Consider the following 14,287-nt stretch of genomic DNA (forward strand, 5'->3'; position numbering starts at 1 on the left):
ATCATGGCAAAGATAAAATAAATCAGTTATTAGAGATGAGTTATTAAAACTATTATGTTTAGAAATGTGTTGAAGAAAAATCTTAACTACGCCAAACAGAAATTGTGGGAAAAAAATAAACAGAGGGAATAATAATTCAGACGTGTGTGTGTGTGTGTGTGTGCGTGTGTGTGTGTGTGTGTGTGTGTGTGTGTGTGTGTGTGTGCGTGTGCGTGTGCGTGTGCGTGTGCGTGTGCGTGCATATATGTGTGATATATTTATATATGTTTAAATGCACCAAAATACATGACCTATATTCAGTGAGACATGGATAAAAATATTCATTTTCAAAATGGGGTGTACTTGGTTATGCTGAGCACTACATATATATTTAAATATTTTATATAAAATGTTTATTATTTCAGTTGTTTGTCTTGGACGTAAAACATAAAAATGCATACATAACTTTTCACATGTTGTTATGTCACTCTACAATTTGCTATGCTCATAATCAGCTTCAAAAATAGTTAAAATATGTCTGAAACTCTGCTTAGACTTGCCAAGAATAATAAATTAGAGTGTGAATTCTTCTAGACTTCTAACGTATCATGTATTTTGCAGTAAAACAACAATTTGACTTTATCGAAGACAACTTTAACCCAGCGGAACTTTTGAGAGAGTTTATGTAAAAAAAGTCAATGAAAGCTCCAGTAAGTCGTCTTATCATGTAAAAAGGAATCATCATACTTGTTTTCCAGATCTAGCTGATTCTGCTGTTTATTGATACAGCCTTTGCCACAGCTGTCACATGTTCGTCTTTCAGTGGAAAAAAATCCCCCACAGAACGACTCGGACACTTATGATGAGTCCAGACAAAAGGCTTCATTCTTCCAGCTCTCTCTTCCCCTTCAGTAACAGCAGAATCAGCCCAGATGCCCCGGGACTGCCATGTGTTTGGCCAAGTGTTCAGACCCCCTGCATGCAGGACAGGGCTGAGGTTTTCATTAAGTCCTTGTACCAAACTGGTCATTCGCATCAGGCTGGTTAAGGGGGATTCATTTAGGGCTGCTTTCAGGAAAACAAACAGCACTCAATGAATGATGTTTGCTGCTTGTCAAGACTGCTTACTTAAAATGAACTGAAACAACACAATTCTTCAGATTTCAGGGGGCACAACCTAATTGTTTTATGTTCAATCAACTTAAATTAAAAAAAATAATAATAATAAGCAAGTTATTAAATTAAATTAAATTCCTTCATGTTGTCCCGACACAAATTCATTGTGTGAGCATTTTTTACAGTGAGGGCTCATTTGTGACCACACTGTAAAAAGCGATTACTTAAAGAGCCCCTATTATGGGTTTTTGAAAATGCCCTTCCATGCAGTGTGTAACACAGCTCTAAGTGAACGAAAACATCCAGCTGAGAGTTAAATCTGAAAGTGCACCGTGTTTAAAACTATTGATTCTTTAGCGAAATAGTAGACTCAGTCGAATAAACATTTTGCTGTGTGTGTGTGCATGTCTGCGGTCCTTTACTGACAGCCGTGTGTGTGGATCTTGTCGCAAAATATGGCAAAGTCCTACATGACTGTAATAGTTTGACTGTGGTGCTTACTTTAGTAATGCCACTAATATATGCATACTCCATGCCTTAATTCCATTTTTTAGTTCAATTATGACTTTAGTTGGATTAAGGTTATCAAAAAAATCGCTGTTTGGAGCTTATGTAGGCCTACAGTTCAACATTCATGTTTAACTAAATAAACATTTAGTAAACACAAGTACATCTTATTGAACATTTATTAATCACCAATTATCATAGTAGAACAGTTTCTCAAGCAGTTTGTGATGCATTTTGGAAACAGGGGATGAGCCCCTGGTCTAATGCGCCACCTGGCTTGAGAAACCCGTTCTCAAAGACTTACTTTTAGTCATTATTTGGGTAGCACACATATTCTGAATGCCAAGATTATAGTGAGATTAATCTAGATTAAAAAATGATATGTCCACCTATAATATAAACGAAACACGGCAAAGGGAATGGGACAACTGCATAAATAATAAATTACATGAAATGAACCTGAAAATAAATGAAAGACACTTTGAAAGACACAAATTATAATTTTGAGACCAGGCATGAGCAAACTGTCGATACTAGCTGTTGAATTGGACATTCTAGGTTGACTCCTTTGTATTCACTGAATAACGAAGCACCACCGAAATATAATTACTGCCAAGCTGTGCTTACCATGAAACATATTTTGCTGGAATGTGGAAGTTTGAATACCATTGGACAAAATTTTTATAAGGAGAGTACTTTGATAGACGTTTTAATAAAGGTACCACCAGGAAGACTCTTAAATTATTTATCAAAAATTGAACTGAAAAATCATATTTAACTTTGAATATATTTTTGAGGGAATTTTTTTTATTTCTATCCTATATATTTGTCTGTAACTTTTGATTGTAATACGATTTTGTTTTTATCATATAATATTTTTATGTATATATACATTTTGCCATGAAATAACCATAAGTTGCTGATGTGGCAATAAATAAATGATAAATAATAGTCAACTAAACAGTTTTAAAAGCGCATATTGAATGGATATATTTTGAGGAATAGCCAACGCTAACTAACCCCAATTCTTTAACCCAAATAATTTAATTTAATTTAATAGCAAAAAATAAAGGCGACTCGGTGGTGCAGTAGGTAGTGCTGTCGTCTCACAGCAAGAAGGTCGCTGGTTCGCATTTCTGTGTGGAGTTTGCATGTCCTCCCCGTGTTCACGTGGATTTCCTCCGGGTGCTCCAGTTTCCCCCCACAAGTCCAAAACCATGCGGTACAGGTGAATTGGGTAGGCTAAATTGTCTGTAGTGTACGAGTGTGTGTGTGAATGAGTGTGGATGGATGTTTCCCACACTGAAAACCCTAATAAGTTGACTGAACTAAATTAATTGAGTAAACTCATTGCCTCAATTTAATTGAGTAATGGAGTCTCCCAAACTTGCATATTTAAGTTTATTTTACTTGTAGTTTATTACTACTAGTTTTGTAGACTATACTTAAATTGTTCAGTTCACCAAACTTAGTACTTAAGTAGACAATTTAAGTATAGTCTACAAAACCGGCAAGTAAAATAAACTTAAATATGCAAGTTTTGGGAGACTCCATTACTCAACTAAATTGAGGCAACGAGTTTACTCAATTAATTTAGTTCAGTCAACTTATTAGGGTTTTCAGTGTGTGTAATAATATACTATGAAAAAATGTTTAAATAAATAAAAAAATTAAAAAGTAACCATTTATTCACATTATAATGAATAATTATACTGAAGCCATTTGTTTTCTGATTTAAAAAAAGGTCTTGCACTTAAAAGCTTGCACAAATTAGAATTTTACAGTCAAAACTACATTTGTGAAAATTACCTATTTTTTTCAAAGGATTAATGATGATTTTGAGCTCACTACACTTGAAATCTGAAGTTTATGCATTTTCATGGTACATAAGTTAAATTAATTTATATTTTTAAGTGATAGGAACAAAATGCAAAATTTTAAGTTATGTTCAGTCAACTTTACTTAATTGTTTAAGTAAAGACAACATTTGGGCTTGCAGTGCAGAGATGGGTTGCAGCTGTAAAGGCATCCGCTGCTTAAAACATATGCTGGATAAGTTGGCGGTTCATTCCGCTGTGGCGACCCCAGATTAATAAAGGGACTAAGCCGAAAAGAAAACGGATAAATGAATGAACATAAAATAAAGTATTGACTAAATTAAATTAAATGTTTCAATAGCAGGGCTTTTACAGGCTTTATTTAGACAAACACACACACACACACACACACACGCACACACACACACACACACACACACACACACACACACACACAACATTAAAATCCGATTAGCATGTTTACAGTTTAATTAAACATTTAATATAAGCACATTGTTTGATTTTCTTAAACATTTATCACTCATCTTACAGCTTATAATCATGATTTAATATTACATGAATAGTTTGTATGAAAATAAATATAATATAATAAAAATACTGTTACTCAATATAAATGTATTATAAATAAAAATGCTCAATCTAAAGATGAATAATAGATAAATGAAGTAAATCACATAGTCAAAGCTCAGACTCCTCTAATATGCATGACTGGAGTTTCCTCTCTCAGTTATAAAGTTGCAGGCTGTTCAAATGAAATGCTATTTGTTGAGTGAAGTGACCTTGAGTGGATATTCCCTGCTCAGGGAATAGGGAGCAGTGAACACTTTGTAGGGAGCTTGTCAATCCGGATGCAGCTTCAGTCGTTCTCATGCCTGTTGTGATGTAGGCAGCAGTGTTGCTATGGTGACGCTTCTCCAGCGAAGCATTGCGGAAAACTCCAGAGAGAGGTGTGTATGGAATATGATGAAGGATGATGCCAGGGAGCATCTCAAAACAACACACCGCATCTGGGGTGTAGACTGAGGGAGGTGCAATTCAAACATCTGGAGCACTTTGATTTGTTATTGCAGTATATGATTTATTCATATGCTGCAAAAATTCTTAAATATCCATCAATCCATCTATATCTATTTTTTATCTTTATCTATTTTTATCTTCATTTTTATTTCATTATTAAATTTTTTATTTATTTATTATATTTATTTTCTTTTTATTTATTATTTTTACATTTATTTTTATCTTAATTTTTTATTATAATTATTTTTTATTATTATTTTTATCTTTATTTATTTATTTTGATATGTATTTAATATTTAATTGTTTTACAATATATATTTATAAATTTGATATTATTATTATTATTATTATTATTATTATTATTATTATATCTGTTTATCTTTATCTATTTTTATCTTTATTTAAATTTTTTTGTTTATTTTTACATTTATTTTTATACATTTTTATTTTTTAATTACATTTATTTTACTTTATTTATTATTTTAATTTTTTTATTAATTTTTATTTATTTATTCTTAATTGGTTTTAATTTATTTAAATTTGAATTTATTTTATTTGTGGTTTTAATTTGTTTTTATTTTGTAATATGTATTTAGTATTTAATTATTTTAGAATATATTTGTTCATTTTATATATTAATTTGATATATTCATTTATTTGATATATTTATAATTATAATATATTTATACTACTACTACTACTACTACTACTACTACTACTACTACAAATAATAATAATTATTATTATTATTATTATTATGTTGAATAACTGAATGCATTCTTCTTCTTGTCTGAAAAAATCTACAATTATATTGTATTATTGGATAATAGTACTAAAAGCAATATAATGTTTTTTCCATAATGGATTGCAAAAATAGAAATGAAAGAGAGCAGAGCGTTTATGATCTTGAGTATTTTCCTTTTATTTTGCCATTTTGTGCAGAAATATTTATGTATAATGGATCTACCAGTTAATATTGTAATAAAGGTTATTTATTATCATAGGTAATGGAAAGGACAGACAGATTTGGGCTATAGATTTAGATTGCTGTAAATCCTAAATTGGTCCAAATGCATTTCTCCTAAAGGCACAGAGCAAACGTGTAGCTGTGATTTTAATTGAGTTTATTCTTAATATCTGAGAGGGGGGAGGGGAGGAACAATGGGGATGGAGAAATGTGTGTGAAAATACACACTGCCATGTACTGGATTCGGTTTATATTCCAGCAGTGCAATTTGTCATCTGCCCCTTAACAGCTCACACTTTCTGCTGAGGCGGAGAGACGCACCGGAAAATGCAACTGAGAGAGAGAGAGAGACTGTGAGTGTATGATGAGAGAGTGTGTAAGAGAGAGAGAGAGCATGAGAGTGTGTGTAAGGGAGAGAGAGAGTATAAGAGACAGAGGGAGTAAGAGAGAGAGAGAGAGAGGGGGCAGGGACTGTTGTTGCGTGCAGCATTGCTGTCATTTGGCTGCTGCACGGCTCAGCGGCAACACGGTCTGGTGAAGGGAGGAGAGAAAGCGAGAGAGCAAAGAAAAGAGGAGAAGCAGGGTGGCAGCTGCTGCAGCCCGACAGGAAGCAACGGCGGAAAATAAAGGGCTCTAAAGGGAATTAGCATTTTCTTCCTGTGCAAGAGTCCAGCAGATTCATCCGCTCCTCATGCTCTTATGGCTCTAAATGTTCTCCGTTGAAGGAAGACGTCTGGGGGTCGAATAAAAGGCAGGTAGAGCATCAAGGGAAGGTGCAGACATGGCTGCCAAGAGGGGCAAGTCTGGCGTGCCACAGAGCGTGGCACGAAGCGAGCTGAAGGTGTACCGCGTGGGCAGCACAGAGGGACGCATCCCTGTGCCATCCAACCTTCGCAAACAGAGGTCTCTGACCAACCTGGCCGTCCTGACGGATGCTGAGAAGAAGATGCAGCTCTATGAACCCAAGTGGTGCGATGACATGAGCAAAGCTGCTTCAGGACACCTGAAGAAGCCTAAATCAGTGGCCGGTGGAGGAACAGCTGGCACACAACTCTCCCGCAACCTGTCCAAATCAGACCACTCCCTCTTCCAGGGCAAACCCAAGGCATTCACCCCACTCGCAGCACCAGGAAAAGGCCAAAGTCGTATCCCTCGAGGCCCCTACGCGGAAGTAAAACCCTTGAGCAAGACATCTGACGACTGCAAGTCTGATGATGATATCCTTTCCAGCAAAGCCAAAGCCAGTGGGAAGAAAGCTGCGACTGGGAGCTCAGGAGACCCAGAGGCCAAGGGTCAAGGTGAGGAAGGTGGCGATAAACCTTTCCTCAAGGTGGACCCAGAGCTGGTGGTCACCGTTCTTGGTGACCTGGAGCAGTTGCTTTTCAGTCAGATACTTGGTGAGTACGGTTGAAAAAGAGTCTCCAGATTTCATGCCCACGTAACGGGGATAGTTCACCCTTTGGTCATCATTTACTCCCTGGTTCCATACCTGTTTGAGTTTCTTTCCTCTGTTAAACACAATGGAAGATATTCTGAACGATGCTGGAAAGCAGCAGCCATTGACTTCCACAGTGTGTTCCTAGTATGGATGTCAATCTCTGCTGGTTTTCAATATTCTTCAGAATGTTTTGTTTTTGATTTGGTGTATTGATTTACAGGATAAAATGGTGGGTAAATGATGACTGAGTTTTCATTTTTTGAGGCAAACTATCCCTTAATACTCAAAGGCACAGATTGATTGGACAACTCATCCATTTTCGCTCCATATTGGAGATTTCTGGAATGCATGCCTCCATGATTATAAAGGTGGTCTCGGACTGCTGGACGATGCAGGGCTTTGTTCTGGGTTGCATGTGCATTGTGAATCCGCTTGTGTGTAATGCACTGGTGGGATAGAACTGGCACTCATAGATTATTCCCCTTGGCGTATATCCAATATCCTTCAATGATTGAATGACAAAACGCTTGGGGGTGAGGCTCGACACACTGATCTGCTTTTTGACGGCTCTTTGGTGCTGTGCGTGTCTCTCTCTCTCGGTGTGTTAGTGCGCTGGTGTTGCCGCTCTACGCTCATCTGTAATGAAGTAATGGCCGCTATCAGGGACATGGGTAGTGTGAGAACAGGAAAAGGCTGTGGAATACAATGAATTTGGTTTAGAGTTGTTAACCTTTTTGATTGTGGCTTGATCAGTAGACAGTGATTTAAATCATCAATATGATGAACAAAAGCATGCATATCCCCCTGCTACTCTATGTAGCTCCACGGGATGACATAATGCTATACCTTCTAATAGATCATTTGTTTTGATGCAGTCTGTAGAATATGATTATATACAATTGCATGAAGGTTGCATGATGTTTTTAAGGTGTAGTGCTTGTTATGAATAATGCATGTCCATCAGGCATTGCCAATTGCGTTTAATCAGGAAGTATGTTTGTTGAATTGAAACAAATATCTCATTTTGTTCGTGCCATCCTCTGAACACAGCATGCCCTGCATTTGTGCATCAGATCTCAAAAGGATGACCTCTATTTCAACCGTGTACAGACCTCATCTGTTTAAATGACCAATTTGGGCCTGATTCCTTGCAAATGTTTGTGTGCAATGTCATTTACTGTAGTTTCTGCTTGTATTGCGTTGTCATTTACTGTAGTTTATTCATGTGTTACATTAAATAATATCATCTAGATCAGTGGTTCCCTACCTTTTTTTGCCCGAGACCCCCTTTTCCCCCTGGAAAATATTGTAAGGCCCCCCTCAACATTTAATTATATTATCGCTCATATAAGTTTGCAGTAAGGATGGCAAAAATGTTTATTGCTATATCTAGTTTTGTTTATGCACAAATAATAGCCTAATGTAAAATATAAAAGCTAAACATCAGTAGGCCACTTGTAACTGAAAAACGTTAGCCTTTGGCCTTTAAATTAGCTCTATATTAGTTGCCAATTTTTTAAAAGTTTCTTGTCAGTAGCTGTGACGTCCCTGATCTCATTTTGGGCTTGTCAATTCTTCTGCCTTGCACTCAAACAATGCTCTGGGCTTGTCACAGTATTGGGGATGAGTCGTCTGCAAATGTCTTTTTAATTTGGACGGCCTCATGCATTCCTTAGCAAAAACTTTGGTGCAGATAATACACTGTGGCTGGGTCAGGAGGGACTCTATGCTTCGAGAAAATGGAATAAAACCATAGTTCAGGTAACTGTCTTGGTATTTCCTGCATTTCGTGTACCAGTATTGCTAGCGCTGTGACCCGTAATGTTTGGAGCTTCCTCACCTGGGTCCAGTTTTCTTGGGTCATTAGTATTAGCTGCTGAAGGCGAATCAGGGATTCAGTGAAATCAGGAGTTTTTTGTGTAGGCCGAATTACAAATTAGTCCATTTTTTTGTCAGCCAGGGGATAAAATGAACTAAGGCAACATGATCGTTCTCCTAATTGTCTACTGCTAAATTAAAAAAAAAATATGACCTGACCCCCTCACATAGCTCGCTGACCCCCCTGTTGGGAACTGCTGATCTAGATTAAACACCTTATTTTTTAAGACAAATATCTATCCATGGCTGTTGCCCAAACATCCCTTCAGAATTCAAATCTGGATTTTTAATTTGGAAACAATCCCAAAAATCCTAATGGGGGTTTTAAAAGTTTCCCAATAACATACAAATTAAATCCCATTGAATTGTCATCATGATTGGTTCCAAATTATAATCGAGAATCTGATATGAATTCTGCAGGCATTCTATTCAGATGCTTTGCATGCTTTCTTACACATATAATTACAACCAACACTAGTGTGGTTCAGCTTTTCTCTAAATTTAGATGAAAAACAATGTGCTACAGGGCGACTTTTCCATACAGGGACATTTAATCACAAGGCCTCTAAGAATAATGCTTTATATATTTCTATCAAAGCACTGATGAATATGATATTCATAATTACACATAGTTTTATGCTCATTTGTGCTGCATAATAGACTTCCTTCAGGGTTTGTTTTTTGACAGTATGTGGCAAACTAAACTTTGGTCACAATAGTGAAATGCTCAGAATGGAGCATTGCTTTCCTCTGTGAATTCACAGCGACTATTGTACTGCACAGATGTCTAAACCTCTGAGGGGAATAACCTAAAATATCAGTGAGAGACAATAGTTGAGCTGGGGAAAACCTATATGGAAACTTGCGCAGATTTGACTTCATTGTGCCAATGAAATAAAATATGTAGCGCAAGTTATAAAGGAGATATGAGCTATTCTGATAAGGGATGCATTTCCGAAAACAATTGTTATCCAACTAAAGTCACAAGTTCCAGTCTTTACAAATGTAGTTCAGTGATTTGGTGTTTCCAGAATCCATCGTTCTAACAAACATTTGCAAACTGTGTCACAAACTAGAGCTGTAATTACAAACATAGTTCCTGGCCAACCCAGGCTTATGGGAAATATGTGCCCAGGGCTACATTTTTGAGAACTGAAAAATATGTACCTTTGACTACCTATCCTGGCAGTTTTTGTTTTCACAAATCCACTAGAGGGCGCCGTGTACATTTTTGACAACCTCAAATACGTTGCTGGGGCACATTTTCTCGTATATGTCATTTCTCGTAAATCCACCAGAGGCTGCTGGGTACATTTCTGTACATTTTTTTCCGTCCTTTTCATGCACATTAGTGAGAGAAGTTCAACCGAGGCTCATTCTGAAAACGTAGTCCCGACAACGTTTCTGGAGACTGCGAAATACGTCCCGGGAGGTACGTATTTTTGCAGTTTTTGGTTTTCGCAAATCCGTGAGAGGCCGCTGTGTGCGCCTTTTTGGCTTCTCGGACGTCTCCCGTGAGTGCCGTTCGCGCCCTCGCTGTTCTTGCGCGAACCCATCAGAGGCCGCTGTCGAACTAACGTCTGTCTGTCCGATTGGCTGAATTATTGACTGGCTGACCTCAATCCCCGAACCCAACCGATTTTACCGATCGACCCGCCCGTCCTAAACCCAAACAACGATTTGCAAAAGCCGTCCGGAAAAAGAAAAGCCCTCGTCAGCTTTTTTTTAATTTAATTTTTTTTTTTTTACTTTTTTTTAAACCACGTTTTCGGATTTGACCACATTCTCACCCTGTTATGAACCTCTTCACTTTATTTCTTGGATTCTTTTTTAGTCTTACCTGATTTCTGAAACCACTCTTCCCCGGGCTCGAACCCGGTCTTTGTCGTCGGGGTCAGCTCCTCTCTGCGTCTCGAGCCCACCCACGCACTGGACGAGCTAACCGAGCAAACTGGTTGCGGCGGGAAAGCCCTACACACAAAGGTAAGCGGTCGGCCGGCGAGCGCTAAAATGAACGGCGTCATACCGCCCCGCAGGGTTCGCTTAAAAAACGAAATGCAGCCATACGTGCCTCCGGCTACATAATTCGTGGTCTCCAGAAACGTCCTCGGGACTATGTTTTCAGAATGATCCTGGGTTGGAGAAGTTGGTTGGCTTGTTGTGCATAATATATCAGCTTGATATCCACTGACCCACACAACCTCTACCCCTCTTTTCATAAGCAAACTAAAAAAGAAAAGCCATCATGGCCCTGTGTTTCTACAGCGACTTCCTTTGTTGGACTCGTAGTTCGCTAGGGAAAAAAACGTATTGAGGTAAAGTTGGTTTTATATTAGCACATTAGGACTTTCTCCTTAAATATAATTTCAGAAAAGTATTGTTTGCAATTTTTAAATAGGGAAATCAAATTAGCACCCAATGACTATCAAAATACAACAGTCAATAAAATAGTGCTAATGCTGTTTTGAAGTCTTACCATTTCAGACTGAATATTCAAAGTAGCGTGGTAAACAATATAGGGACAGTGTCACAAGTGATGAATGTCCCAATATAAAATCAACTTTACCTAAATTAAAGATGTCCAAATGAAAGCAGTCAGTGTTACCACCCCGTAGTGTTCATTTTTCATATAAATGCAGCCATATGTACCCGCGAACACATATTTCTCGTTTCTCTGAAATGTACATCAGGGCACATTTTCACAATGAGCCTGTGTTGTTCCTGGCTTTGTTCTGTTCCGTTATCGCCCCCTAAGCCCTATTTCTTTTGAACGTCCCAACATCCACTTTGAATGATAAAAAATGAACCTCTTCTCTCTTAAATGCAGTTTGCTTTCAAAGTAATTTATTACAGTTCAGTTTTAGCGATCTTAAGATTACAATTGCGCTCTCTTTGTAAAATGACAAAAGCTATTAGCAACCTATTATTTACAAGCAAAAATCTGTTACATCACCAAAGCTTGTAAAAACCAAAAATAAAAATTAATGGTTTTAATTTGACTACTTAAAGGGCCACGAAACCCCTGTTTCAGCAGTGTGTTTTCACATCTCTAGTTTGAAAAAGGTCAAGAAAGTGGGTGTTTCTAGCTCTGTTTAGGTGGGAGTGTCGGGGAGGGAAAGAGGGAAGGTAAAAACATATAAATAACCCATAAAAATGGGAGTTTCAGTTCAGGCACGTGCTGATTTTCACAGAGGTAAAACAACACACAAACACGGGAGAAAGACTGTGACTGCGTTTACATGGACATCAGTAATCGAATTATTTGCCAAATATTCTTTTGTTGACTTTAACTGCAGTTTGGCACTTTCAATTTCATTGAGGAACATTTCATGCATGTCCCCCTTGACAAACGAGATATTGGATGTGAGGAACTGCTGGAAGAGGGTAGTTTTAATAGAATGTTTAATACCGCACGTTTTGGTAACTTGGATGCACTCAGTAGGTAGCGCCAGAAAGCTGTGTGTGTAAATACTATCCTGTCATAGTGTGTATATACTATCCTGAGAGCAGCATTTACAGCGGATCTTTCAGCCAATACTATTATAGTGATATTAATGTACTGCAAACTTAGTAACTGAATCATTTTGACAATTTTGACAAAAAACTGAAAGAGTACTGCTGACGATAACGAACTAACTTTGCCGTCTGAATAAAGATAAACAAAGAACATTGATCACACACTTACCAAATCTGTAAAGACAGGACTATCAACACCAACTGGAACTGCGTCTTTTAAAAGGAGATGAGCAGCAAATCAGGATTTCACCATTTCCAGATGCGAAAAGCTCTCGGGTAAAAAATGTTCCTTACAAACGTATTTCTGTCCTGTGTTAGCAGAGCACTGTATGCACACGTGAGTCCAGCTGCACTCTTATAGTGGGGAAATGGGAACAAAACCTATGTTGCAGCACATTTTATAAACACAACACTGACGACCCATGTCTCCAAACAATTCTTCTTCTTCCACATATTTTAATCACGGTTGGCAACACAACGTGGCATCTCTCTGCTATCTGAACACTACAGGCAAAAACAGTCTTCAAAGCTGTATCATGCATACTAATGAAGTTGTACCTTATTCATAATAGAGCTCGCTGATTGGTTTGATTAATGCTGAAAGCTCAAAGACGTCAAATTGTACTTGCCGGTACTGACATCCCGTCCACACGCTGGAATACACACAAGGATCTAATGGCATTCTGCAGCTTTAAATTTTCTTTTCAAACCCAAAGAACGAACTTTGCTTGAAATAATGCCACCGATTTTCACCTTTTTGTGAAATATGTGTCCTGATAGTTTTTTTCAGCAACGTGTGGCACATAAATGACTGTCAACATCTCAAAAAATTCAAATCAATTCAGTTCATGTTTATTTATATAGCGCTTTTCATGTAGATTGTGTGAAAGCAGCTTAACGTAGTTAACAGAGTAGTTTCTTCTCCAGATTACAGAGTTGAGGTTCAATTTAGCTCAGTCCAGTGTGATTTAAATTTCTCTGCTGAAAGTTCAAACACTGTAGAGCAAATCCACTGAAGTGCAGCTCCACAAGTCCCGATCCAAGCAATCCAGTGGCGAGGAAAAAAAAAACTTCACCAATTGACGAAGTGAAGGAAAAAAAAACCTCGAGAAACCAGGCTCTGTTGGGCACGACCATTATTCTTCTGGCTAAACTTCCTGTGTGGGGCTGCAGTCTAGGCAGTCCATTGTTGAAAAGCTGCAGGTGTGAGTACCTGAGGGCACCAGAGTTTAGGAGCTATAAATGAGAAGGCTCGACCTCCTTTACTCGACTTTGCTATTCTAGGGACAACCAGAAGCCCTGAGTTTTGAGATCTTAAAGAGCGAGTTGGATTATAGTGAGACTAAGGTTAGTTAGATAAACAGGAGCTAGATTATTTAAAGCTTTATAGGTAAGAATTGATATTTTAAAATCAATATGAAACTTAACAGGCAGCCAGTGTAAGGAGGATAAAATTGGTGTGATATGATCATATTTTCTAGACCTGGTAAGAACTCTGACAGCTGCACTTTGCACTGGCTGAAGTTTATTAATAGAAGCGGCTGGGCAGCCAGCAAACAGAACATTACAGTAATCCAGCCTAGAAGTCATGAAAGCATGAACTAGCTTTTCTGCATCTGAGATGGATAGCATACTTCGTAACTTAGCGATATTTCTCAGACATGACATGTGAGACATGATTTTCAAAAGTTGGGTTGCTGTCAAATATAACACCCAGATCTTTTATAGTAGAGCTAACGCTAACTTTGTATCTCTCTAATTGCAGGTCGAGTTTGTTTTGGTGTTTCGTGACCCTTTAAGAAATGTATCTGTACTGTCTAGGGCATATGGGCTACAACATTTATGCAGTGGCTTGAGTGTGTCAAATGTTGTAAAACTAATATTGGATATAATAAAAAAAGTGTATATCAATATAATTTGCACATACAAAAAAAATAATGCATAATTTCTCTAAGTTGTTACTCCACTCTTTTTAGTGTCATTATGGATGTTTTACATGTGATAATTAACATGCTTCAACTGGTGGATCTG

General features: G+C 37.6%; 1 protein-coding gene across 2 annotated transcripts in view; it reads left to right on the forward strand.

Moving 5' to 3' along the window:
- The window catches only part of nav1b (neuron navigator 1b), a 161,314-nt gene that overhangs the window by 17,858 nt on the left and 129,169 nt on the right, over nucleotides 1-14,287 (forward strand). The window contains exon 1 of one of the 2 annotated variants that reach the window (XM_056460599.1): nucleotides 5,928-6,821. The exons of the other annotated variant lie outside the window; for it this stretch is intronic. Coding sequence (XP_056316574.1) covers nucleotides 6,206-6,821 — 616 coding nt within the window. The 5' untranslated portion in view covers nucleotides 5,928-6,205. Of the gene's footprint in view, nucleotides 1-5,927; nucleotides 6,822-14,287 lie in introns of those variants that run through there. 2 annotated transcript variants of the gene reach the window in all.

The sequence above is a fragment of the Danio aesculapii genome, chromosome 6 (genome assembly GCF_903798145.1).
Source record: "Danio aesculapii chromosome 6, fDanAes4.1, whole genome shotgun sequence".
Classification (NCBI taxonomy): domain Eukaryota; kingdom Metazoa; phylum Chordata; class Actinopteri; order Cypriniformes; family Danionidae; genus Danio; species Danio aesculapii.